Genomic DNA, 26,482 nt, shown 5'->3' on the forward strand with positions numbered 1-26,482 from the left:
AAATCACAATGCTACAACACACAGACACTCTGGGTAATCATATTAGATTTAGGAAAAGTCTGCATATAGGGGTGATGATCACATATCCACATACTTTTGGTCACATAGTGTCAAATATATAATAGAGCTGAGTTCATTCCATTACGATAATTCCTGTGTAACCACACCATTAAACTCAAATCTAGAGCTACATTTCCCAAGCCCCAGAAACACCATTACAACGATGAGACAAACAGTAAATTTTTATTTACAACAATCTTTGACATTCCAGATTGTAGAGTAAAAAAAAAAAAAAAAAAAAACATTTATAAGAAGACATTTATCTGACACTTACAGAGCCGGAGACTTGTAAAATCAGGTTAAGCAGCACAAGCACTCCTCACCTGTCTCCGCTATGCATTACCTCATCACAGTGTCTGAGGTAAGTGCTTGCATCTGTCCCTTGTGGTCATGGTTTCCTGTTCACATCCATGCCTTTAAAGTAAAAGTTCCTTTCAAGGAACATGCCCCAATACTATATTGTCTTGAAAAAAATACACTTATCCTGCAGGGATTTGTGTCACTTTGTGGGGCAACAAGGGTCAATAAGCATAACACTGTTATTCACAGTCCCACACATCTTCAGTTCTGGTCTCTCGGAAATTGAAGGTGATATTTGCCGTTAATCACAAGCTGAAATCGGTCAGAAATTTAAACCTGACGCTACCTGAAACACTCTAGGTTCCTTTTTATCATTAAAATCAATGCTAATTACCAGAGTGAGGCAGTTTCCCCACTATTACCTTGTCGATCAAATTGATTCTTAATTCCCATTCTGCCCTCACTCTTAAGCGTCCCACAGCATGGTCTCGGACTCTAATGAGCTGCCTTTGCCCGTTCACACAAGCTGCAGGTTGTCCAGAGTGATGGTGTCCATGTTAATCCCGCCTTCCAGCGCAGTGTGGTAAAGCTCTATAGCCTCCGCCAGATCGCCACTTGTCTCGATGATTGCTATTGCTTCTCCAAATTCATTACACATAATGGTGGGAGTGCCTTGAGCCTGACAAATCATGAGAAGACAAAAAAAAAAAAAAAGTGAGTGAGTATTACTAGATTGAGACTCAAAAATCTGAGAAATTACATAAAACCCTAATGGTTTCCTACCTGCTCCAGACCAGAAGTCTGGATCTGTATGACTTGCGGTTGCCCCAGCTGGACACCCTGTTGGCAAAGGTTCACGTCTGAGGCGTTCACCACGGCAAGTGTCGCAAGGCTGCTCTCCATGGTGGTCTCCAGCTTAGCATCTTTGCCTTGCTCCATTTCTTCTTGTGCCTTGTTGTGGGTCTTTCTATGGTTCCTCAGGTTCGAGATGGTCTTGAAGGTCTTTCCGCATTCTGCACAAGCATGCGGCCTTTCTCCGGTGTGTGTTCTCCTGTGCTCGACCAGATGCATGCTCTGCACAAAACCCTTATTGCAGAACTCGCAGCGAAACGGACGCTCACCCGAGTGCGTGCGCAGGTGCTCGCGCAGGTGGGTGTTTTGCCGGAAACGCTTGCCACAGACAGCACAAGGATACGGCCTCTCACCTGTGTGAACACGCTGGTGCAACGTGACGCTTGATGCCGAAACAAACAACTTCCCACACACTGGGCATGGGTGCGATTTCCCAGAGACTGAGCCTGAGCCTCGTGGGCGGCCTGGTCCCAGTCCATGGCTCAACTGATGGAGGCGCAGGTTAGCAGCGGAGTTCAGGCGCTTCCCACAAATTGTGCAGTCCAAATTTACCTTTACGACTGGAGGAGCAGCCTGCTCTGCACCCTCTGTAGACGCTTTCTGACCTTTAAGCCCTGATTCATTAGTAGCTTCTGTAAAAGTGTGCGTCAAGTTGGGGTGTTCCTCCAGGCAGTGCAAATCCCTTTGCTTCTTGCGCAAGAACCCTTCTGGGCAATGCGGGCAGGGGTATGGCGCCGGTGCTCCTGGATGGTGAAGGAATCTATGTGCTACAAGCTTTGCTGGTCGAATGAATGTGGCTGAGCAGTCCGGGCAAGCTGAGGGTGTGGGGTTACTGTGGAGCAGGCGGTGCTGGCGCAGGTTAGAGGACTGTGTGAAAGCCCTGTGGCATACGTCACAGCGGTATGGCCGCACCCCTGTGTGAGTCAGGCCGTGTCGAGTGAGGTTGGCCAGTGAAGAGAAGGTCTTGCCGCACACACTGCACTGGAACGGGCGCTCGCCCGTGTGCGTACGCAGGTGATTCCGCAGATGGATCTGCTTCTTGAAAGGCTTTCCGCATACGTTGCACTTGAAGCGGCGCTCACTGGAGTGTGCTGTTCGGCGGTGACTTAACAAACGGATTTGGGAAGTGAAGGTTTTCTTGCAGGAAGAGCATGGGAACTTTATATCATCCTCGGTAATGGGAGCCTGCCATTTGTCAGAATCCTCCATTACATCCAGGTTGAGATTGTTGCCTGGATTGGACTGGTGCTTTTGTGCTTCTTCTGTGGCATGATCCTTAGAATCCACTGCATTCTCTGCTGATACAGCAGCCTGAGAGAGAGAAGCTGCAGCCTGCAGGATGCTCTCACCTGTGTCCATTTCAGCACTTACAGGAGCCATAAGTACTGCCTGTTTCTGTTTTCTCCACACAGCCTCTCGTTCTCTTGCCCTTTGCATAATAGACAGAGGCATCCGCTGATTCAGTGTAACCTGTAAAGAAGAAGGTACAAAAGATTAATTTATGTTTTATTCAGGCCAATAATGGCTAGAGATCAGAATATCATGGAACATTTTCAAGGTGTGTTAGGGGCATTACTGTGGAGGCAGAGCTGACAGGTTCACGGTTAGTATGAGTGCGGCGATGGTAAAGAAACTTGGTCATATTGGTGAAGGTTTTGGCACAAAAAGGGCACCTGTGGAGAGGCTCAGATGTATGGGACTTCCTAGAAAATAACAACAAGAGAGACATTTATCACAAGGCAATGGTGACACTGGTGAGTTTTTCTCCTCAACAGAAATATAACTGTACATGGCTAGAAAGCACTCCCCGTTTCTATACCTGTGTATGATGAGGGTCATTTCTGTTGTGAAGCTATGCCCACAGTCCACACACAGAAAGCGGGCCTCCCCGGAGTGTGTTCGCATGTGTGTATGCAGTGATCCCACTTTCTTGAACACCTTGTCGCATTCAGGGCATTCGTGTGTACCCTGCTCATGCACTCGGAGATGTGCTGCCAGCCGATTGGCTGTGGTGAAAGTTCTCTGGCACTCCTCACATCGCAGGTTGGCTGATGAAATGGACGAATTCACTCCGAGACTCGCCAACCGGGCCGTATACGAGCGTCTTCCTCCCTGGCCTTTCCCCTGCTCTGCCTTACTCCCCTCCTCCCTCATGTCTTTCCTTCCTTCATCTTCCCTTACTCTAGCACCATCTTCATAGCCTAGCATGACCCCGGCACCCCCACTCTCTTTGTCCTGAGCTAGAAAGTGCTCTCCCTGGTGGTGAAGAAAATCTTCTGGCGTGCTAAAAAGCAGGTTGCATTCTGAGCACTCGTACGGATGAATGATCAGAACCTCTCCCTCTGCGTGCTTCCCCAAGTCTGCATGCTCAACAGTGGGGAGAAGACTGAGTGTAGTAATGCCGTTCTCAAGCCTGATTGGCTCGGAGGGGAGAAGTGGAGGGAGGAGCTTGGCTTTGCGAATGGTTGTAGAGGCGGAGCCATCTGCAATGGCTTGGGCAGAACAGAACTGGAGACGGAGCATGGCAGAAGTAGAGCCAGGTAGGGACTGGGTGCTTTGAAGAAGAGTAGTTCGGGGTGGAGCTGTAGGTTTGGGCTGAGACTGCTGCTCTCGAAGAGCCTGTGGGAGAAAATGGACAAAAAAATTCAGAACTGCATAACACCCAGTCTACAATGAAATAAAAGTAACTAGATCTGAGTTACAACCTTGAAGATACTCGTCATGGGGCTTCCTCACAATAGGAATCCCCTCAGATAGTGTCAAAATACCTTTACGGCATCTTAATATCTAATATACATATATATTACCAGCTCATTACAGTAATATATACAGTATTAGGCAATATTAATTGATCACTAGGTACCTGAGCTAACGTTAGGATCTCTCCAGCTCGCTGTTCATCTAGCACCAGATTTTGCACTTTGGCCACAGGGGTGACTGAACCATCTGGCTGTAGAACATAATCCTGGAACAAAAAATATAATAATATACATCACAGTAGGATATTTTACATTGCAAATAATGTGTATATTGACACTATATCTACATGATAAACCATATCCATTGCCATTACTTCTAAAGTAACATGGTGCAGGAGTGTTTATTAATCCTACTCCTGTCTACTTCTGGCAGAATTCGCCATATCAATACAAATCCCACCACTACTGTGGTCATTATTATTTTTTATTTGCGACTGCTCGAATTTGCTGGTTCTAGTTCCCAAGATATGAACAAATGAGTCATTAAAATCACAGTGACCCTGACCAGAATAAAACCTCCTGTGGCGTTTTTGTTGACCTGCAGGATCACAGTCTCAATACTCACCTCTAAAGTGGCCCATGTGTTGCATCTTAATAAAAGGTCAACTTATTGCGTTTGGAACACGTCAATTACAACGAAATAAAATCGAACACTTTTAGCTGAGAGATACTTCTGCGACGTGTGGTACGCTTCCTGTCAGAGCATAGGATGGCGATTTTCTTCTATTTAAACAGCAGCTACATGTGTATACTCACAGTGTCAGCCATGTCACTGTGTGTGCTGATCTTGTGCGTCTGCCTATGAGCCATCCACGACTCAGCCGTGTCGAAGAGAGCCAGACACTCCAGACACTGGTAGTGGATCGGAACTGCTGCAACTGCAGCGTCGGTTTCTGCCACCTCACAAAGCTCTGTCAGGTAATGACATACATATGTATCCATGTACACCAAAAATCATACCTGTAATGGTTACTCTATAACGAATACACATGAACAAGGATCGCTCATACGCACCATGTTCAGCATCCAGGCCTGCCTCCCTCATGTGCAGCTCTTGATGGAGCAGCAGTTCCTCCGAGTTTCTGAGAAGAGCACCACATTCCAGACACTGGTAATGACTATCCCTGGTGTCCTCATTGCTGGAGATGGCCACCAGGTCTTCTACTTCTGCACCGGTGTGCACTTGCTGGTGTATCAGCACCTCCTCCAGAGTATTGAAGAGCTGCTGGCACTCGCTGCACATGTACTGATGCTCCACATACTCTTCCTGCGGCTCACTCATGATCAGCGCTGGTTATTGTACTAATGTCTCTTTGTCTGTACCTCTGTCTTGGGACAGGTGTCCGTGCTCTGGTTACTTAAACAAGGAAGTGACTCCTGGTTAGTTTCACAGAAGAACTCAAGACGTCATAGAGGGATCTTTAGAGCGTTGATATCTGAGACGGCTCCACAGCAACATGATGACTGGGCAATCTGAAACAAACAAATATACACGAGATCTATTATTATTAATAATTATCTAGCCTGTGTGGAGCAAAGCAAAGGGGGGGAAAAAAAACAATTGTGGTGGTTTTGAATAATTGGTAAATATTTCATTTAAATTAATCTGTTTTGTTTCACATTTCTCTACTTGATGAACCTCTCAAATTCATTGTGCTGTATCATCACTGTGTAGTGGTACTGGATGGAGGTAGGTAGGGACCACACAGAGTATGGGGATAAATCTGGCCCAAAATGCTGCACTGGATTTGACATTTTCTGACTTGAACATTGATATTTTATCATGTGATCTTGACTGATGGAAGGCAAATCATGTATTGAAACACAGATTAAAAAAAAAAGTCTGCAATCATCATTGAGTGTTTCATGGAACCTGCCACCTAAATGATTTCCTCTATGGATAAGATTTATGTATCATCTGATACAACAACAAAATCACTATTAATGACCTTTGAATTATTCTTTATAATTACGTTTAAAAAATATATATAGGTGATGGAATTCCGAGTTGACTTTTTGAGACACCATGGGTCTATTTTCCTACATGACGGACCTTAGCAGCGCTTGCTCATAGTGACGTCATGACGAATTAGCTCTTGCTTCATGTCTATCTGAAGAGAGTGATGCAGCAGCGCTTTAGTATGTATAGTACTCTCATGTTGAACAGATAAAGTGCACAGATTCATGAATTCATGCTAATACCACCTTCTTGTCACCACAATGATCATTAACAAGCCAGCCAACTCTCAGCCATAACATAAGGACGGTCATTCCTTAGTAATTGTTTAGCTGTTTAAATAACCCCCCTGTTGTGCTGATGTGGCACACAACTGCTACCAGGAATCATCAAAAAATACATCATCCAACAAATACACACCAGAATCACTGAACACATCACAAATCTTTCAGAATAAACTTATTTCAATGTCTTTCTGGTGGAGTTTTCCTGATATTCTAATATATTATATTAAACTGGAGATGAGTGTATTTGTTCTTTATTTATGTCCATTGTGCATTACTACAGTTCACCATACACAGTTTTTAATTTTTAAAGCTCACAAATGTACGTCCTGTTTTAGATCATCTTATGTGATTTGTGCATGCAGAAGACAGACAGAGTAAAGAGAACATTGGGATTTGATGCATTAGTATTGTTTTGATCAGGACATGATCATCTGCCCTCTGATTGAAACTATCTGAGATTTGTCCAAGTGTGTGTAATCCACTCTGCATACAGTAGCCTTCTGAAGTGTCTGTATTCAGGGCTGATGTCTAAATAGCCATTTTAGGAGTGTTTATCTAGTCGATAATACACCAGGATGATCAGCCATGCATGCAGAAGAAATAATAGGCAATGATGCATTTCCTCAATCATGCGACTTCATCAACGCCTTGAGTTACCCTCAAAACAGCACTAGCGCAACGCAGGAGTTTAATTAATTCGTCATGTTTGTTAACACGGCACTATGCGCATGTCCGGCGCAGCCATGACGAACAGGAACAACGCTTACAGCGGCTTAAAGTGTTATTTAACCATATTAATTCGGTAAGCTGGGACGCGGTTTTGGGCCCCGCTTCCGGTCATAGTCAAGTGGTTTTGCCTCATGGCGAGCGTTTGGCGGCGCTCTCTTTAATTCTCCGGACTCTTGTCCGAGCGCCCCGCGGTGTCCGCGGCTCTGCTAAGCCGGAGCGCGGCGGTCTTTAGGCGGCGCTCTTCACTTTTCTCCGCAGGTCTGTCGCACACAGGCGAGGCCTTCTTTCCTCCCCGCGCTAAAAAAAAATCACCCTTACCTCTCTCCCTCTCTCTCTCTCTCGTGTTACCGCCTGGACAATCCCTCATGCTGCGGTCTCTCCAGGATCTGCATGGCCATTAGAGCCTCTTCGACGCGGTTTTCTGCCGAATTAAGAAACCAACACGGACAATTTGCGACCCGTGTCAAAGATTTAGGTGCTTATATAAACGCCGGGAGTGAGGCTTGTATCTTTTTTCTCTAGCCGTTGTCTTCGCAGTGTGTGCATGCTGAACCGCCCCGCGCGTCACGTGCGGCCTTTCAAAGCCGCTGATTGGACGCGGAAGCTGTCAGTCAAACGGACTTGTTTAGTGCAAACGGAACACACTGAGGTGTGTTATTGAGCCGATATCATACTGCACCAACACCGTGTCTCTTACAGGTTATTCATGAATAAACATTACATTTCAAACCCTGTGTGTGGAATACACGTTTTTATACAGCTATCTAGAAATATTTTCTTATGAAAGCAATTATGATTTTAGTGTTTAGATTAGTAATAAAGCTTAAATGTCCACATTAGAGATCGCTTCTAAAGCAGACGTGTCCCTGAGGAGTCACACATGTCTACACTTCAGTTTGATCCGACTCTGATAACTACGGAAATACATTTGAAAATATTAGACAGGGCTTAGAGGTTTTTATTCCCCATCATGGTCCTAACTGAGGAATATTTCAGAATGACAAAAAGACTGCAGTGTGCGTAGATGTTGTAGGATGCTGAATTTTTTTTTTAAAGCAGCTTGAAATTAATTTTTTCTATGCATGATAAAAAAAAATTAGAATAATTTGTCACAGTGGCCAACACCTGCAATATTTGATGTATGCAGTTTTAGCGTACAAGCAGATCCACCGAGGTGAACTTCATTACCCATAAGGCTATGCGTTTAGCACGTTCCTGTACGTCAGGTCGGACCACACAACCGGACAGGGGGAAGAAAGAGAAGACGGAGCTACAGCCCCGCTGATATACCATTCAAGCAGGCTTTATTATTTTATTCTAGTTAGTGTGGTTTGAATCGACATAGCCATCAAACGCCTGGCCCTAGTTTGTCGACACACTTTCCCCCTGCCCCTGCACACTCACCGAAAAGAAAATGAGCGGCAGCGGGCGGCCCAGGACCAGCTCGTTTGCCGAACCGCCGGGAGCTCCGGGAGCAGCTGCAGCCGCTGCCGGAAGCGCCGTTGCGGGTGGGAGCGCTTCAGGAAAGTCCGGGGCTGCTCAGGCCTCTGGCGCTTCTTCGACTGGCTTTGGAAACTTGAAGCTCAGCAGTAAGTATCGTTTTACTGAGTAAGCGCCGCTCCGGCACATATATACATCTACGACTGTCGGTCAGTTAGTAAATGTTGCCTTAATACGACATATATGCGCGGTTTCGTAAAAATCAGCGCTAACCTACTTTAGGTAGCTAACGATAGCCAGGTTGCTAAGCTTAGCTAGCCTTGTTTTTGTTAACGGGGAATATGGGACCAAGCGGCTGTGACTGTATGCTAACTCATGAAATATCGAGGAGGGCAGAGAAGGTGAAGAGCAAACCAGTCCTGCCACGAATGAAAAGAAGGCAACGGCTTGGGAAAACTGCTCGGCAGAAGCCGTTAACGATATACAAATGTAATTCCTCTCGATGGATCATTAGAACAAAGCTCAGCTAATGGACTAGCTTGTAGGACTGGTGGTCTGCGAACATCACCCAAGAACAGCACCGGACTGATTTTTCTCGTCACACCGACTAGCCTGTAATTATGTGAGCACTGTGGATGGATGTCTGATGTGGTCCTAACAACACTAACGAGTGGTGCTTTAGTCGAGCCCTGGGGTTAACCAGTGACATGCTGTTAAATCCTCATCAGAAGGACGTTCATGGTGTACATCTGAAATCTCTGATCATTATTATCAGGACGCCCGAAGTCCCGTCACACCGCAGTACGACCTTGCTCTCGTTTTCCACTAAGCTGTGCATTTATACTGACCATAAAGTCAAAATTGGTGTTTCAAAGCTTCTTTGGATCCATCACTTGGTGTTAAATGCACCAATTTTGAGAGATTTTTCATTTTATAGTGAAAACGAAATTTTGTTACTGTACGATTCTTGTTTGTGTCCAATTAAATCCTCCCTCATTTGAATATGCCCCGCCCTCATGGGCGAGGTCTTGCTCTACAGTAGTAGCCCCATAAACGTCTTTTTTAATTGTGCCTCTTCACACACACTATACCCTTTTCCGACTACCCCAGGTGAAGATAAATGGTTGGAGTTTATTCATTTTGAAAAGGATAGAGTTTGTGCATGTTAGCGGTTATGTGACGCTTTTCTGAGAGGTGTTTTTCCAGCTGTTTACGGCTGGGGTGTTGCTACCGCAGACTGAGAAAGCACTTCTATCAAGGCTTCTTCATTAGTAAGAATCATTTTCAACTAACCCTTTAGCTTTAAGCTTAACGCTTAGATACACGTTGATGACCCGGATGGCTCTCTGTCACCATCAGTACCACGACCGTTTACCTTCAATTCAAACATCTATCGCTTAACTCTTCATCCCGACTCTAGTACATCATCAAGCATGTTGAAATCCTTCTCAGTTGGAAAAAGGCTCCCAGTAGACTATTTGCACTTTTTTTTTTATTTATAGCTAATGCATTATGCTGCTGTGAGTTTGGTTTAAAACGGACTGGGGTGTGGCATGGCGTATCTCAAATGTGATTGGCTGTCGTGTAAGCCAGTCTAGCACTTTAACTTGCTGACACACTTACTTCCTGTTTCAGAAGGAAGGACGTCAACCAGATCATGACTCCAAAGCATGGGAAATTGAGGACCTTTGTTTGCTTTTCTGCATTGAAATGCGTTATAATTTTCCCCCTCACCAGCATGTAGTAACTGCCTTAACATAATACACACTTTTTGTGCACTGCTGTAATGGCATTTGTTATGACCCAAGCACTTAAAATGCTGTTTTGTATGCTGGAGCTGTTTTATGTTTTATAAACCCATACAGTGTTATCTGATCCGCCTATCGCATAGTGCATTGCATTTAGACGCATTCTTCGTAGTGGACAAGAGTGAGGAGCAGTCAACATGCCCTACTATTTTAAATGGATTACCAAATATATAGGGAGATATTTTGCTGGCATGGTTTTGGGACCGCTTATCCTTTAATGCTGAATTCATGTTATGTGACGTCAGCTCTCATTTTCCCATCACAGGCTAAATTTGGGGGATCTGTAACCCTTTTCGCTTAAACAGAATCATCTCTGTGCAACTGATCGCTGAGCAGTTTATGGACATTGCTTCCCACCCCCCATGTTCAGTCTGTATGCTGTCGCAGTTGTTCCTATATTTTCAGCCATGTTTAATATTCTGTCTTCTGTGACAAGCGAGAGCAGCTTTGAGACTCAGCCAATGGCAGCGTGAGAGGAAATCAGATTCATCTGTTGTCAAGTGCAGCAGATTCCTGAATCCAACCTATTACCAGACTGTTTGTTTTGGAGCGCAAAGGGCAACATGTAAGCATTATAATGTTGCTTCTATAAGAGGTGATCTGACCCCAAATTATGACATGATTCCTGCTGACACACAGCATTTAAAAAATCAGCTTTGTGCTAACGTTTTGCCGTACAGTCAATTCTTTGTAGAACAAACATTCGCCACTGTCCAGATCTTTCCACCTTTTCTATTTTTCCATCCCAAAACAGCCTTTTGCTCTTACCAATCTCGCATGACATAGCTTTTCTTGAGAAAGCAGGATTTGGGGATCAGGAGCCCTGCGTCTGAGATCCGTCCAGGTGAAAGATTGTGTCGTGTGAGTGCCTTGTGTAGCGTGCACACTGCTGCGTCCACAAAACAGCAGACCGCAAGTGATAAATGTCATGTAGTGTGGGCAGTACAGCGAGTCTGAGAGTTCGAAAGTTGCATAGTTGCCACTAAGCTTTAGAAAGAAGAGTCACTGCAAATCAATACAAAGCTCTGATCACTGTTATCTTGTGATGAAGCATCACAATCCTGATGTGGGTGGTTCCTCTTGTGGGGACAACAATGTCCTCATCACTGAACGGTTTAGCGAGGATGAAAATGATGTGAATCAGAGTTCTGAGAATCCTGAGCTGCTATGGGGGGGACTGCTGTGTTGCATAGCACTCTTCATCATCATCATCATCATCATCAAAACACCAATTTAAGGAGCATCTTTTGGATGAATGAGGTGCTTTTCGGGATGCATGTGGCAGCCCAACACCTTACAAAAACATTTTATATCATTTTTTCCCCCTTTAATTTGTCACTCGTCCGTGGTGCTTTTTTTTTAATCGAGTCATTTGTACAAGAGATGCATTCTAGGATAATCAGGATTTTTGATGACAAATACGCATAATCGTGTAAATGCCTGTGATTCATCAGACCTCTTACAGAACGGCCATTAAGAAGTTTTAATGGTCAAGTAATCGCACAGAGATTGCTTCCTAGGCTTTGATGATGTATTATAAAGAAATCTTTATGCTAGTCAGGCTTGCTGGCTGACAAAATGTTTCACTGCTTCATAATCCAATGGGATGCACATGTGAAGATTTAATGGCGGCGACTCTGGATTCGTAGCTGCGATGACGGAACATACCGGTGTCGTGATTATATCAAGAATCAAATACAGTCGGTATAGAGTTTGTTAAAGAGGGTGTTGGAAACAGAAAAAACACAGCAGTGGGAGAAACTGTTTAATGATCTGAGGAAAATAAACAGTGTGATCAAGACCAATAATATTTACTCTCTTATGCTACACATTCTTGGTCAGGGTTGAGAAGTTTTTCAGTATGTGTACAGAAGCATGTTTAATGTATTATAATAGACCTCACATCCCTTATGTCCACCTTAGTGTATGACTGAATATTAAATTATATATATATATATATATATATATATATATATATATATATATATATATATATATATATATATATAATAATTTATATATATATATATATATATATATATATATATATATATATATATATATATATAATTTTTATATATATATATATATTCTGTTAAAAAAAAACAAAAAACCTGTGTTTTTAGTGTGCTGTCCAAATCGCTGCCCATATTTTGAGCTCCACATTTCCCATGTCTGTGTTGTAGGTGTAAATAAGTGCGAAAAATTGCTTTGGCTTTTGTGAGATAGATAGATATATATATATATATAATTTTTTTTTTCTTTCTTCCAAATATTATTTTTCTTAGTTCATGCATCCCTATAGGGTGGGCTGACAGAAATGATTGCAGATACACACCCCACAGAAGATTTAGGTTCAATACCCAGCAGTGCCATGTGTCGGCACGTCCCCGAGGGCATAATTGGCTGCGTACTCAAAGGCTCCTCTCTTTTGCTGTTGTTATGCAACATGCCAACTGGCTAGGCAACCAGAAGCTGTGGTGTGCTTGGTGTACTGCTGTGACTTGTTTAGGTGCTCAGCCACACTGCGTGACCAGTAAAGGCGTCGTGCCGCTTCTTAATCTTTGCCACTCGTGTATATAGACTAGGCTCGCTCGATATTGTGTCCCTGCTAATGATGTTCCGTTTGAAAATATCGTGGCCGACAATTTAATCACTTGGAGACACCTAAAAAAAATAAAACAAACAAATGAGCATTTCCACCATTTCAGGTATAGGGAGAGTTGGGGAGGGTATAATTATGTTGCCAGCTGTGCAGTCAGGAACTGCGGCACTCGTGAAAGCTCAGCTAGATGGTGCGTGCAGTAATGTGCAGAAAACGTACTTTAAAAAAAAATATATCTAATTGATTGTCTAGCATTCACATTTTCACTGCAGAATGCAAGAAGGCCAACTGCTACATGTCGAGTTTTATTGTAAAAAAGAAGAAGAAAAAAAAAACACCCCACCCTTTGCTCTTGCCCTATAACCTCCACTTTCCCAGGAAGGCTTTTCACTAGATTTTGAAGCATGGCTGTGGGGATTTGTGTTCATGTAGCCACAAGAGCATCAGACACAGACGTCGGGTGTGGCAGTCTGGGGTGCAGTCCGAGAGCTCAGAGGTGTTCGGTGAGGTTGAGGTCAGGGCTCTGTGCAGGAAGTTCAAGTTCTTCATTTCTTCATAGACCTGGCTTTGTGCTCAGGGGCATTGTCATGCTGGAACAGGTTTGGGCCTCCAGTTAAGGAAAACTGCAATACAGCAAACAAAGACATTCTGTACAAGCCTGTGCTGTGGCAACAGTTTGGGGAAGATCCACATATGGGTGTGATGGTCAGGTGTCCAGAAAATTTTTTGGCCACGTATAGGTTTTGCATGATGTATCGTTGCAGTATAGTCTGAAGTTACATTGTGGGGCTCCTGCGCAAAATGCATAGAGACTGGAAACCCTGATAATCTAATAAAATCAGAATAAACATGACTGGACATCGTGGCAGTGTAATGTTGCCCAGGGATGATAATATCGTTACGTCACGCAAGCACACAATCCTTGAGGTCAGGGTAGACAGTGGAGTCTGTTAATCTAATCGGCTTCAAGGAAGGCTCATACTCTCGTGTGATAGCCCGAACAATGGCTTCTAACATGCGAATCAAGGCTTGCAGAGATTCTCCTGAGTCTGTGAAAGACTGAGTGAAACCAGGCGTCATAATCGATACACATACATTACTGATCACGTGAGTGAAAAGCCCTTGTTACAGGAAGTGTCTGCCTGCATAAGAAGCAGCCACAGAGGAACGAGTTGTAAATAAGAGATGTACTGCAGAACGCATTTTCCGTCTGTCACGTCAAAGAAGCAGGAACCAGGATCCTCATCGTCAGCTACGAGAGACTGACCCAGAAACCAGCCTCCGAGGTTATCTCTGATGCTTCGTGTGTGACTCCCAGCCTTGGTTTCTCTCCTCCTATGTTTAAATATACTGATGGGTGTGTTCCTGCTGCGGCAGCGATAAGTCATGCACCTTGCTCCACGGGGCTGGGTAGTAAAAGATATTGAAAGTAAGCATGTGCATGGGTATTTAAATCACTGGGTATTTGAAAGCGGACAACAATGTGTGTGGAAAAAAAACTGCATGTGGCAGTATTGTGATGCAAAGTCCTGGTTTGTCATGGCGTCAGAACTACAAAATTCCTCAAGATGGCAGCTTTTACTTTCATGCCAGCGGGTGGTAGCATGCGGTCAGATATGAAGCTTGCGGGATAAAAGAGAGCAAACATTTCACATTACATTTCGTACAGCTGTGTTAAGTCTTAAAGTACAATGGGCACAAAGCTTCAGGTTTACAGACTATTTGAAACAAGAAGCAGCAACACATTGCATCCAGTCCACTTCCTTTTTCCATGCTGCTCGGTTCACACAAATATCTTATTGTGCCTATTATTATTATTATTATTATTATTATAAATAAGATTTGAAGATTTTTGCATCAGTACAGTAAAACCTCCACCGCTGCTAACAGGTTTAATTACAGTGGACACTTCTCCTAGTGGTTAATGTGATACCTGTTCATTTAACTTGTCTTTTAACAGCTGGTTAACATGGCCATGACAGAGTTCACACACTCGCGCGCACACACACACACACACACACAGAGCCTAAAGAGTGACAGAGCTCATCTTGAATGGAATTTATTTTTCCCTCATTAATAAAATGATCTTCTGTGGAAACATTCTGATAAACGATAACATTGAAACGTTACACCGTATCATGCATTTCCAATACACGCCGTATTTTCTCTCATGATATAATTAGCCTATCTTCTAATATTGGTTAATAATTAATACAGAATAAAACTTTGAATTAAATCACGATAGACCGTAACCAGTAATTGCGTTTTGCAAGACGTTTAATTCATCAGTTTAGTCCGAGCATCATTGCGCGACTAATTCAAGTGGCTTATTGGCACAGCCTGCGCGTGAAAGCACTGAACATAGAGTTTACTAGCTTAGAAATATAGAAGAAAAGTAGTCTTTTTGTTTCTTTTATTATAATTATCTGTATCCATAATTCTCATAGGTGGGAAAAGAAGCCGTATTAATTTCGTGCAGCTTAAGCTTAAAGCGCGACGGTGTTAACAGCCTAGTGGAAATTTCCTGCCTTTTGTGTTAGTGTGTGGACACTGCCCAAGCTGTCTCCGCTAGCGCATGTTCAGTAGGAAGTGTTTAGATGAACGCGCGCTCTCTTTACATTGATGAGCCTACAGCTTTTACATGCTCGGGAATATTTGTACGACTCCTCTCAGACTTGTCCTATAATATCGACCCAGAAATTATAAATAATTCCCATATCAAGGCATTGTAGTAGTCTGGCTGTAGTACGTACACTTCACCATGATTTCTAGCTGGTACAGTATCACTGTGCACAGTTCAACTCGACTCATATCGACGGCACAGCTACCGACGACGCTAACAGGCCTCGGTTAATATCGTCTTCGTGTCAAGCAAACGATATGAAGCATTTTCAGATATTCCACACAACTAACCAGATTCCACTCAATTTCACAGGGACCAATGAATTCCAGACTAGAAAGCTTTGTATAAGATGCTGGAAAAACTGCATAACCAAGTAGACCCATCAAGCATGAAGCAAAGTGACTTTTGCACCATTGCTGCAGAAATATTTCCCATGAAACAGTCCTTAAAGTGTCACACACTCGTGCACATGCTGGAAATGAAAGATCATGTGACAGTACTGACGATTCTGAATCCCAGGCATTGCACTTAATGATAATCAGACAATCAGCTCGAAATCCCAGCCGCCGCCTCACTGTGACGGATCTTATCCATCACTACAGCGAACGAGTCGTCTGTCCTTGCTGCAGCGTATAACTCTGTTTTATGTTCTGTACGTGCTCTAGGGGACAGTGGGAAGGTGACCACAGTGGTAGCCACACCTGGACAAGGTCCAGATCGCCCACAGGAAGTGTCCTACACAGACATTAAAGTGATTGGTAATGGCTCATTTGGAGTGGTGTATCAGGCTCGACTCAGCGACAGCCAGGAGATGGTGGCAATCAAGAAGGTGCTGCAGGACAAGCGGTTTAAGGTAAGAAATATGTCGAGAAAACTCTGGGAAGACCCTGTATATGCTTACAATATGTCAGGCATGTGAAGTAATCTCTGATCAACATGCACTCCCTGATGAGAGATACTGATTTAATCCTAAACTTACATCAAAATTTCTCTATTGGTTTTATATCATGTCATATACTACATATCAAGCTGTGTTTCATCTGTACAAGTGAAATGCATTGCTGTAAACAGTTCTAAGAGCTGAACAGGAATGTTTCTCATTACTAGTTATCTCAATTAAAAGAAATCACTGCATTTAAAGGTTTTATATCCATTCGTCTACATTTGTCGCTCAATCTACGGATGGAAAAGCAGCATCAATGCCACATTTTAAAACGTTTTTGAAAAGTTTCCAGTGGGAAATTATCACTGTGATAATCAGCTTCATCTACATCACTCTCATTAAGACTGTTTGGTTGACTACATTTCTTGTTAGCAATATATATATATATTTTTTAGGTGCTGTAAACATTTTGAAATGTTCTAAAAACACTTTTTTGGAAAGCAGCCAGGGCAAGGGAAAGTAAATTTAAAAAAATATATATTTTAATATTTTTTCATATTAAAAATGCCCGATTATAGTGCCAGAAATTTGTCCCATGGTTTGATTTTTTTTTTTATTATTATTATTATTATTTTATTTTATTTATTTTTTTTTTAAAGTAATTTAGCTCCAGTTACATCTGACAGGTTTTCCCAGACTGTACTCCACATATATTGTAATAAAAGCAAAAACTAATAAATCAATACTAATCATCACTGACAAACTGATGGTAGGGATCATCTCAAAATTGTAGTCTCATGTTGTGTCTGAACCTCAGGGTTGGTTGGTTGGTGCTTTTTTAGGAGTAGTTTTATGGTACTATATTGATATTTGATTAAGTAGGGTTACACCAGTACCACTGTCTCTCAGCTCATACTGACTTCAAGGACCAAATAATATCAGGTGTATGGTTCTAAACAATCTTAATATCTTTAATCTAAATATCTAATGGCATATTTTCTCTTGATCATTGGATATTAGGGATGTACTGATCCAGTTACATATACACCAATCCATTATAACATTATGAGCAGTGAGAGGTGACGTGAATAACACTGATTATCTCCTCATCATGGCACCTGTTAGTGGGTGGGATATATTAGGCAGCAAGTGAACATTTTGTCCTCAATGTTGATGTTTTAGAAGCAGGAAAAATGCGCAAGTGTAAAGATTTTAGTGAGTTTGACGAAGAACCAAATTGTGATGGCTAGACGACTGGATCAGAGTATCTCCAAAACTGCAGCTCTTGTGGGGTGTTCCCGGTCTGCTGTGGTCAGTATCTATCAAAAGTGGTCCAAGGAAGGAACAGTGGTGAACCAGTGACAGGGTCATGGGTAGCCAAGACTCACTGATGCACAAGGGGAGCGAAGGCATCGCAGTTTGTTGCGTATGGGGCTACAAAGCTGCAGACCAATCAGGGTGCACCACCAAAAGTGCCAACAATGGGCATGTGAGCATCAGAACTGGATCATAGAGTATAGGAAGATGAATCACGTTTCCTTTTACATAACACGGATGGCCGGGTGCATCACTTACCTAGGGAACACATAGGGTACCAGGATGCACTATGGGAAGAAGGCAAACTGGCGGAGGCAGTGTCATGCTTTGAACAATGTTCTGCAGGGAAACCATTATGTTATGCCTGATCGGTTTATATCTGATCGGTTTATATATTTATACACACACACAAATTTTCACTATTCAGCGGAACTGAGAAAAACTCTCACTAAATGACTTTTTGATGAGAAACACGTCCAGTCACCATGGCCTATAATAGTGAGACAGTCAGTGTGTGATCAGTCTCTGCTATCTCAGAGTTCTCATCTCAAAATAAACAAACTAGGATGTTTTCTATAATCTTTTCCTGTCTTATATAACATTTTACAAGCTCAACAAGTCTCATCGGGTTAAATATGAATTTAAGTATTGGGGACAGCACAGACTCTCTTTCCAGTAGAGAAAATGCTTTAATACACTGATATTCTTTTATTCTCTGTAGGTGGTCACTGTGAGTGCAGTGGAACTACATAAAAGCGTGTTGTAGAAAGTTCATTATGTAATATTCTGTTTCATTGTTTCTTATTGGCATTAAATGAAAGTTGGGGAATGCTTAGGGAAATAAGTCTAAAATACTAAGAAGTGTTGAGGAAAGTGTTGTTGTTCTTAGACATTTTATTCATGAAGACTTATTTAATAGAAATGTGCATGTGCTTAAAATTCAGTTTTATGTTAAATGGCAGTTTATGCCACTCGGTTGATATTTTTTTTTTTTTTTTTTTTTTTGAACCACCTTTTCAGTAGAGCATGAACATCTTTTCACGCTCTTTTCCTCTTTACAGAATCGAGAACTACAGATAATGCGCAAGCTGGACCACTGCAACATTGTTAGGCTACGCTACTTCTTCTATTCCAGTGGAGAGAAGGTATGTAAGCTTTGGAGAAAATGCTGTGCTGTCTGTCTCCCAGTTTGAAAGAGAGTCCCTCTTGATGATTTTAACACACAAATGAAGTTGAATTTGGACAATTATTGTTGAACCTAATCTTTTATCCTCAATCTATCATAGAAAGATGAAGTGTATTTGAATCTGGTGCTGGATTATGTACCAGAGACCGTGTACAGAGTTGCACGCCACTTCAACAAGGCCAAGACCACCATACCCATTATCTACGTCAAAGTAAGTCCCAGCATGGACCTTGGGGGGTGAGTGGATTATTGTGTTAATATTTCCCCATACGTCATACAGTCCTCCCAAGGATCCCATCATGCACAAGAACTTATTTATAGTAGTAACTGGGTTCTGTGTAATGAATGACCCCAGCCTACATGATTTATAAAGATCAAAATAAATGAAGTGTCCTCTAGCAAAAGGGTTCCCCACACTGGTGAGTTCAATAACAAGTATCAGCTGCACTGCATAGTAAAAGATTAAAATAACATGTGTGGTGTTTAACTTTCCCACCTCGGTTGCTAGGTAACTGTAATAAAATCAAATTACTGAAATGTAATCGTTAATGGTTAAAAGTCTGCTTGTAAGTCGGGATGTAAACAGGCGGGTAGTGTTGATGTGAAAGTCATGAAAAATCTCTTTCTCTCTCTCTCAGGTGTATATGTATCAGTTATTCCGCAGTCTGGCATATATCCATTCCCAAGGCGTCTGCCACAGAGACATCAAACCACAAAACCTGCTAGTGGACCCTGACACTGCTGTCCTCAAGCTGTGTGATTTTGGAAGGTGTGTACATGTTTGTTCTTTTATATTCTAGCTAAACATTCTGCTAGTAAGTTTGAATAGTGTTTCCATGACATGAATGCTGCACTGCAGTTCTGGGTGTCTTTTTTACTGTCTCTCTCTCGTCTTTGTGCAGCGCGAAGCAGCTAGTTCGCGGCGAGCCCAACGTTTCGTACATCTGCTCAAGGTATTACCGCGCCCCAGAGCTCATCTTCGGAGCCACAGATTACACCTCCAATATTGATATCTGGTCAGCCGGCTGTGTTTTGGCTGAGTTACTGATGGGCCAGCCCATTTTCCCCGGTGACAGTGGAGTTGACCAGCTAGTTGAAATCATTAAGGTGAGAATGGAGACATGAACACAATGCACAAGTGGTTAACGGATTTTTTTTTAATCCTGGGATTTTGTACAGGTCAGTGTAAACTCATGTCCTGATACAAAACAATCCTCTTTTCTAACTGCAGGTTTTGGGCACGCCGACAAGAGAACAGATCCGGGAAATGAATCCCAACTATACAGAGTTCAAATTCCCTCAGATCAAAGCGCATCCCTGGACTAAGGTACCACCTCGACATTGTGTCTTTCTGTGATGAATGGTCCAATATGATTGGCTCGCTTGGTGCACATTTTCTCCTTTCTATCAGCGAGTGAAATTTGCTTTACTAAAACGGGATGCTAATAACCGGGCCGTCATATTTACTAGCATCCAAACATGACGAGCTGATGAAAAGGAACAATCTGACAAAAATAACACATTTATTACATCGTCAATACCTCTGTTAATAATAATCTTGCCTGCCCACCTCTCTTCAGCCGGAGCCTAGTCGTATCCAGAGAGACTTTTCTATTTTGAATACTGGAAAATGCACCGACAAACTACATTGTAGCTTGAATATGCCAAGCGTTTTGGAGTGGGCTGTTTACATTTTCTTTGGCTAGCTGGTGGTAACTCATTAACCTGAAAATAGGAAAGCACTTAGGAATAAGTAGGTTGTCTGACTGATGAGGATTTGTTTTAGTGAGTTAGATAGTAAAAATGCTTCTGTTGAAATATAGATGGAACTGTGGTATTCTTTAGCATCGTTTGTGAGATAACAGATTGCTCTCAAGTCTAATAATCCTTTCTTCTATAGGTCTAGCTGCATACTTGTATAGATTCGCCCTAACATATCAGCTTCCTTTCTTGCAGCTCCAATACACGTTGTGCAAAGTACTACACTGTATTTTTTACCTCTTTATATTTACCGCACTGGACTGAAATTTGATATGTTCCATGATCAACACAATGTATGTAAATGGAAAGCAAGCGTTAGTACAAAGATAGCGATTATACGTTTCCAATGATTGAGACTTATTTACAAAAGTCATGCTGAGGTATTAGCAGGGCACTATAAAAAGTTGTAAATGCCTGACAGACGACACTGCACTGAAGAGTAATATATTATTCCTTTATGTCTGAATAAATGGCTTTCTTTAACAGTACTATATAGGAAGTACAAAGTGTACACGCACTGGCTGGGTGAGGTCAATGGCACTATTGTACTGCTGGCAATCTCTCACAATGTATTTTGTGGGAAAAGGAAACAAAAGGCTTGCTTACTTCCTAGGTTTTCCATGTGCTGGAGTTCAAAGTGGTGCTTTTAGCTGTAATGAAACTGTACCATATTACTATACTACTGGAATTTACCTCAAGCAAATGAGATTGATTTGAGGAGGTGCACAAAAATTCAGCCCATTTATTTTAACACAAACCTAAGGAGTTAGCTTGTTCTAAGAGAAACTGCATGAAAATGTGAATGGTTAAGATGAAATATTAATATGAGACCTGCAAATGCACTGATGTTCCTTTTAAAATTAGGAAGTGCTGCTCTTTCATATAACTACAATCTCCAATTTTTTCTGCGTTCAGGTGTTTAAACCCAGGACGCCCCCAGAGGCCATTTCTCTGTGCTCCCGTCTGCTGGAATACACACCCGTGACGCGTCTCTCTCCGCTAGAGGCCTGTGCTCACGCATTCTTCGACGAATTGCGCCAGCCCAACGCCCGCCTGCCCAGCGGCCGAGAGCTACCTATGCTTTTCAACTTCAGCCCTGTGGGTCAGTGAAATACAAAAACATTTGGTTTAGTTAGTACAGCTTCTGACTGGTCCAGTTAATATTAAAATTTAATGATGTTAATTATCATTAATACCATAACCAAGCCAAAAACCATAATGCTGTTAAATTCTCAAATCTGGTTGATCAGAAGGTCTGGCCTGATGATACGGTGAAGCTTTCTGTAAGGAGATATTGGAACAAGTCTCTGCACTTTATAGGCAATAAATTTTTCACCACAGTGGAGTCTTTTGGAGTCTCAGTAACATGACAAGCCGCCTTTTTTAACAGTGAAAAGTTCTTTAATAATACATTTTCTCATTTCACATTAGTCCACATTATGCCTCGTTATATTTTTTTGCATGCTTTAAAAAAAAAAAAAAGGTCTGTACGAAAGCGTAATGTTTTCTACAGAATAAAAGATTTAATAAACTAAATAAGAATGTACTAAACAAGGTTTTTATTCAGACTCGCAAGGAGTCATAAGTTGAAGTTTGGAGCCAATGCTGACGATTAGGTTTATCTCCTCACACTCCAGCCCCTTACTTGGCTAATTCTTAGTCCTTTCACAGCCTTTTCTTAATGTAAGCTACAACTGCCTGCCATTTGTAAACTGCAGCACTAAGGATAGAGTGTAGAAGCTGCTAGAATACACGCTGCACAGTTACAAATTGGGTAAAAAAGAAGGCTGAGCGAGCTGAAAATACATCCTTTCATTTTTTTTGTGGTTGACAAACTGGCCCGAAGACTCCTCATTCTCTTAACATAACTTCCTTCCTTCTGCAGCAGATAGTAACCACCAGAAGCTAGAGATAATTGTAAGAAGCTAATTATGAAAATAAGCTTGAAACTACAATCTGTCCTCAAGCCAGAAAGGATGAAACTTTACAGAGAAAACCTGGATTTGTTTACTTTAACTAGCATCTTTTTTTTTTTTCTTTTTTTTTCCCACACACTATGTTGGCTAGTTTTAGTCAATCCAAAACAGACGTGTTAAAGTAAGTGTGTGTTTTCTCTCTTCTCACAGAGCTGTCTATCCAGCCGCAGTTGAACTCCACTCTCATTCCTCCTCATGCTCGGTCGCAGACGACGCCTGTTTCTCACGGTACACCGCTCTCACCATACCTCTGAGTTCTGATAAACCTGTGTGTGTCTATTTGCATGCACATGTGAGTGTGTATATACACCGAACGGCATAACGTTATGAGCAGTTAGAGGTAAAGTGAGTAACACTGATGATCTCCTCATCATGGCACCTGTTAGTGGGTGGGATATATTAGGCAGCAAGTGAACATTTTGTCCTCAAAGTTGATGTGTTAGAAGCAGGAAAAATGGGCAAGCGTAAGGATTTGAGCGAATTTGACAAGGACCAGATTGTGATGGCTAGACGACTGGATCAGAGCATCTCCAAAACTGTAGCTCTTGTGGGGTGTTCCCGGTCTGCAGTGGTCAGTATCTATCAAAATGAAATGAAACAGCCTTTATTTGTCACATATACATTACAGCACAGTGAAATTCTTTCTTCGCATATCCCATCCTTGGAGGTTGGGGTCAGAGCGCAGGGTCAGCCATGATACGGTGCCCCTGGAGCAGAGAGGGTTAAGGGCCTTGCTCAAGGGCCCAACAGTGGCAACTTGGCGGTGCTGGGGCTTGAACCCCTGATCTTCCGGTCAACGACCCAGAGCCTTAACCACTTGAGCCACCAATGCCCCGAAAGTGGTCCAAGGAAAGAACAGTGGAGAACCGGTGACAGGGTCATCGGCGGCCAAGACTCATTGATGCATGTGAGGAGCAAAGGCTGGCCAGTGTGATCTGATCCAATGAGCTACTGTTGCTCAAATTGTTATTTGTTGTCATTAATTGTAAGTTAATGCTGGTTCTGATAGAAAGGGGTCAGAATACACAGTGCATGATGGGTCAGGGCAGCAAAAGGCGGACCAACACAATATTAGGCAGGTGGTCATAATGTTGTGCCTGATCTGTGAATACGTCTGCATGCATATGCGTGTGTACATGTGTGTTTTTTGCTCATGTGTAACGAATGCTCTCCGTGCTTGCAGAAGGCAGCGTGTCGGACAGCTCAGCCCAGTCCAGCTCTGCACCGGGAGCCCTGAGCAACAGCTCCTGAGCATTACCTCTGAGTTTCTTCACCGTTCTCCCTCACCTCCTTCTCCTCCTCCTCCTCCTCCTCCTGTCACCTGTCCCTCGTTCCAGCCTTTTCAAAGCTCCAGAACCCGAATCTGTTCTGCTCGGATTCCGATCCCCTTCGTTACACATTTAGCATCCTTCAGGAGAACGTGTTTTTTGTCTGTTTTGTTCATTTCAGGTAGACTTTGTCCTTTATGAGGTTTGCAGCTGTGTGGTTTAAAGGTAAAGAATGGTTTGTTGAGGCATTTCTGACCTCTAGTGGCAGGAGGAGAAAAGCAGATTTATCTCCCCTCCCCTTTGCTGTCCGCTCCGTCTCTGCGGAGGTCCAACCTTTTTATTAAGTTTTAAACAAATACACCTCCTAGAGCCTCAACAGGTGCAGGTGTATTCTTTTATTTTAGTTTGCTCTTAAAGTGTAATAAATTTTAGCCGGTTTTTTTTTTTTTTTCTCTCTTAAAGGAGACCATGTTCTTGATATGAGTGTGGAAGTGTTTTTATGGAGCACCGAGTATAAGTGACTGTCTTTTCTCATTGCCCAAGATTTTGTTTAGGAAAAGGACGAGTGCATGTTTTCTTTACCCTAAGTGAACGCAAGCTCGGCCACTTTTCCGTCGCTGATTGGTTAAAGTCAAAAGGGCTCCATTTAGAGCTTATCTTAAGTACCAAATCCTGTCAGAGTTAAACATGCTGGTGTAGGGTCAGACTTTTGTCTTTCACATCCCCGTGAATGTTAGTGATAGGGATGGAGAGGGCTGATCCCACAGCAGTACTGTTACTTATGGTCCTTTATAAATTTTTTTTTTTCTATTCCTCCGAGGATAAGTGTGCGGTCCTTGAGCGTATAAAAATGTAAGCACGCGCACATTTATTTTGTTCGTCGCCCCGACAATATCCTCTGCTCTTGCAAATCACACAATTCTATAGGAGTTTAGATCATACGATGATTGTGTGTGTGTGTGTGTGTGCGTGTGTTTCAGTAGAGTTAGAAAATTTAAATATTTAAATGGCTGCTGATCTGTGATGAATCTATATCATTGTAAGTATCATAGAGCCCCACACTCATGCGCACACACACACTGATGTCCCTCCACTCCCACCTGGAGCCGTCCATCTGTCCCCCTCCATCCCCACTTCTCCCTTCTCTCACTGCTGATATGTAAATATCATGTACCTTTTACTTTTTGTTATTTTTGTTATTATTGTAATTCTGTTCTTATAACTTGATTTTTATTTCTAGTGGAGTAGTGCTGGTTCAGGTAGTGGCCAGCTCTCTCTGTCTCCCTCTCTGTCTCTCCGTCTTTCTTTTCTTTCTTTCTTGCTCACAGTGCTCTCATTTGTACATAGCATTTCAACTTGTCCCCTCCTCAGCCCTGCCCCGGGACGAGGGGGGGGAATGGAACAAAACTGAGTCTCGCTCTCTTCCTCTCTATCTCCTTCCCTCTGTCACTCTCTCACCCTCTCTCTCCCACAGTCCTTGTTCATGTCCTCCCTTCCTCATAAATGTTATTTCGAATATTTTATTTATTGTATTGCAGACAGTGTTTTTTTCGTTGTTGTTGTTTTTTTTTTTTTTTTTTTTTTTTTTTTTTAATGATCCGATGGGGTAGAGACTTGTGTGTGACCTGTCATTAGAACAACATTCATATCCTAAACTTGATATTATCTTGGAATGTGTTCAAGAATATGAACATATTGTCTGGAACATTTCTGTGAGTCTTATCATGACAAATGTTCCGAAAGGCGCAGGCACACAGATGTGCGCAAAAGCGAGATAAACGTGGACTGCTTAGCCCGTACAGGACATCTAGTGAATGGGTTAAGTGAGGGAGAGGGAGAGAGAAACTGTTTTTGTTTGTTGGTATAAATAAGCTCATTAATAAAGTGATGAAAAGTGTCTCTGCCAGTGATTCTTCTCATGCAGTGTAATTATTTACTCACACACACACCTGGAAAACCTGCACACTCATGCAGTTATCTTATGTGGCAGAATCGCAATGCAGAAAAAGCATGCAGATACAGGTCAAAAGCTTTACGTTTGTGTAAACCGTCTCTAGAGTTTACACAGGATGTTGCGGAAAACAGAACACATCGAGTGAGAGAGTTCTGTGGGTGGAAACGTCTTTCTTAATAAAAGGAAAAGCAGAGGACAAAAGGGCCAGATTAGTTCAAGCTGTCAGATACACTATACAGAATACAGTAAAGAAAATAAGCACTCTTTACAACCATGGTGAACAGAAAGGCGTTGCTACATGCACACCACCTCAAACTTTAAGGTGGATCTGCCACGGCAGCAGAAAACCTCAGATTCCACTCTTGTCAGTTGCAAACAGGAATCTGATGCTGTCATGGACACAGACTGATACAAGTATCCATGCCACCAAGTCACAAAGTTCAAGTTGCTGTCAAGAAAATAATTTATTGTATTAAATTATAAAAGAATGCAGAATAGGAGCATTTTCATTAGTGGTCTCTGACCTCTGGACCTCACTCTGTCTGTGTGTGTATGAGAGAGAGAGAGCGAGAGAGAGAGAGATGTAGCACCCTTAATTACACAAAATACCTATAATTGAACTTATTAGCTAATTACCAAGCCTTTCATTATGCAATGCAAAAAAATCCAGCTGTCTGACCAGCTTCCAGTTCCTAAAACACTACCAAGCTGGAAAAA

General features: G+C 42.4%; 2 protein-coding genes across 4 annotated transcripts; one reads left to right on the top strand and one right to left on the bottom strand.

The window, feature by feature from the left end:
- Positions 1–236: 236 nt before the first annotated feature.
- znf526 (zinc finger protein 526) lies at positions 237–7,508 on the bottom strand. Its single transcript, XM_058389100.1, has 8 exons — positions 7,263–7,508; positions 4,986–5,444; positions 4,728–4,882; positions 4,076–4,177; positions 3,032–3,831; positions 2,789–2,915; positions 1,144–2,682; positions 237–1,039 (listed from the first exon to the last, which is right to left on the bottom strand). Exons 2-8 carry the CDS (start codon positions 5,251–5,253, stop codon positions 878–880), a joined length of 3,153 nt encoding a protein of 1,050 aa, XP_058245083.1. The 5' UTR covers positions 5,254–5,444; positions 7,263–7,508; the 3' UTR covers positions 237–877.
- Positions 7,509–8,126: 618 nt separating this feature from the next.
- On the top strand, positions 8,127–25,721 carry gsk3ab (glycogen synthase kinase 3 alpha b). Of its 3 annotated transcripts, XM_058389134.1 has the most exons (11): positions 8,127–8,533; positions 16,086–16,273; positions 18,682–18,765; positions 18,907–19,017; positions 19,445–19,575; positions 19,709–19,913; positions 20,038–20,133; positions 21,483–21,669; positions 22,694–22,771; positions 22,882–22,883; positions 23,730–23,780. In XM_058389134.1, the coding sequence occupies exons 1-11, from the start codon at positions 8,359–8,361 to the stop codon at positions 23,778–23,780; spliced, it is 1,308 nt and encodes a 435-aa protein (XP_058245117.1). In that variant the 5' UTR covers positions 8,127–8,358. The 3 variants fall into 3 exon arrangements, with proteins under 3 accessions (XP_058245117.1, XP_058245097.1, XP_058245107.1); XM_058389114.1 differs by lacking the exon at positions 22,882–22,883 and having other exon boundaries at positions 8,136–8,533; positions 23,727–25,721; XM_058389124.1 differs by lacking the exon at positions 22,882–22,883 and having other exon boundaries at positions 8,137–8,533; positions 23,730–25,721.
- Positions 25,722–26,482: the final 761 nt, after the last annotated feature.

Source organism: Hemibagrus wyckioides, linkage group LG01 (genome assembly GCF_019097595.1).
Source record: "Hemibagrus wyckioides isolate EC202008001 linkage group LG01, SWU_Hwy_1.0, whole genome shotgun sequence".
Taxonomy (NCBI): Eukaryota; Metazoa; Chordata; class Actinopteri; order Siluriformes; family Bagridae; genus Hemibagrus; species Hemibagrus wyckioides.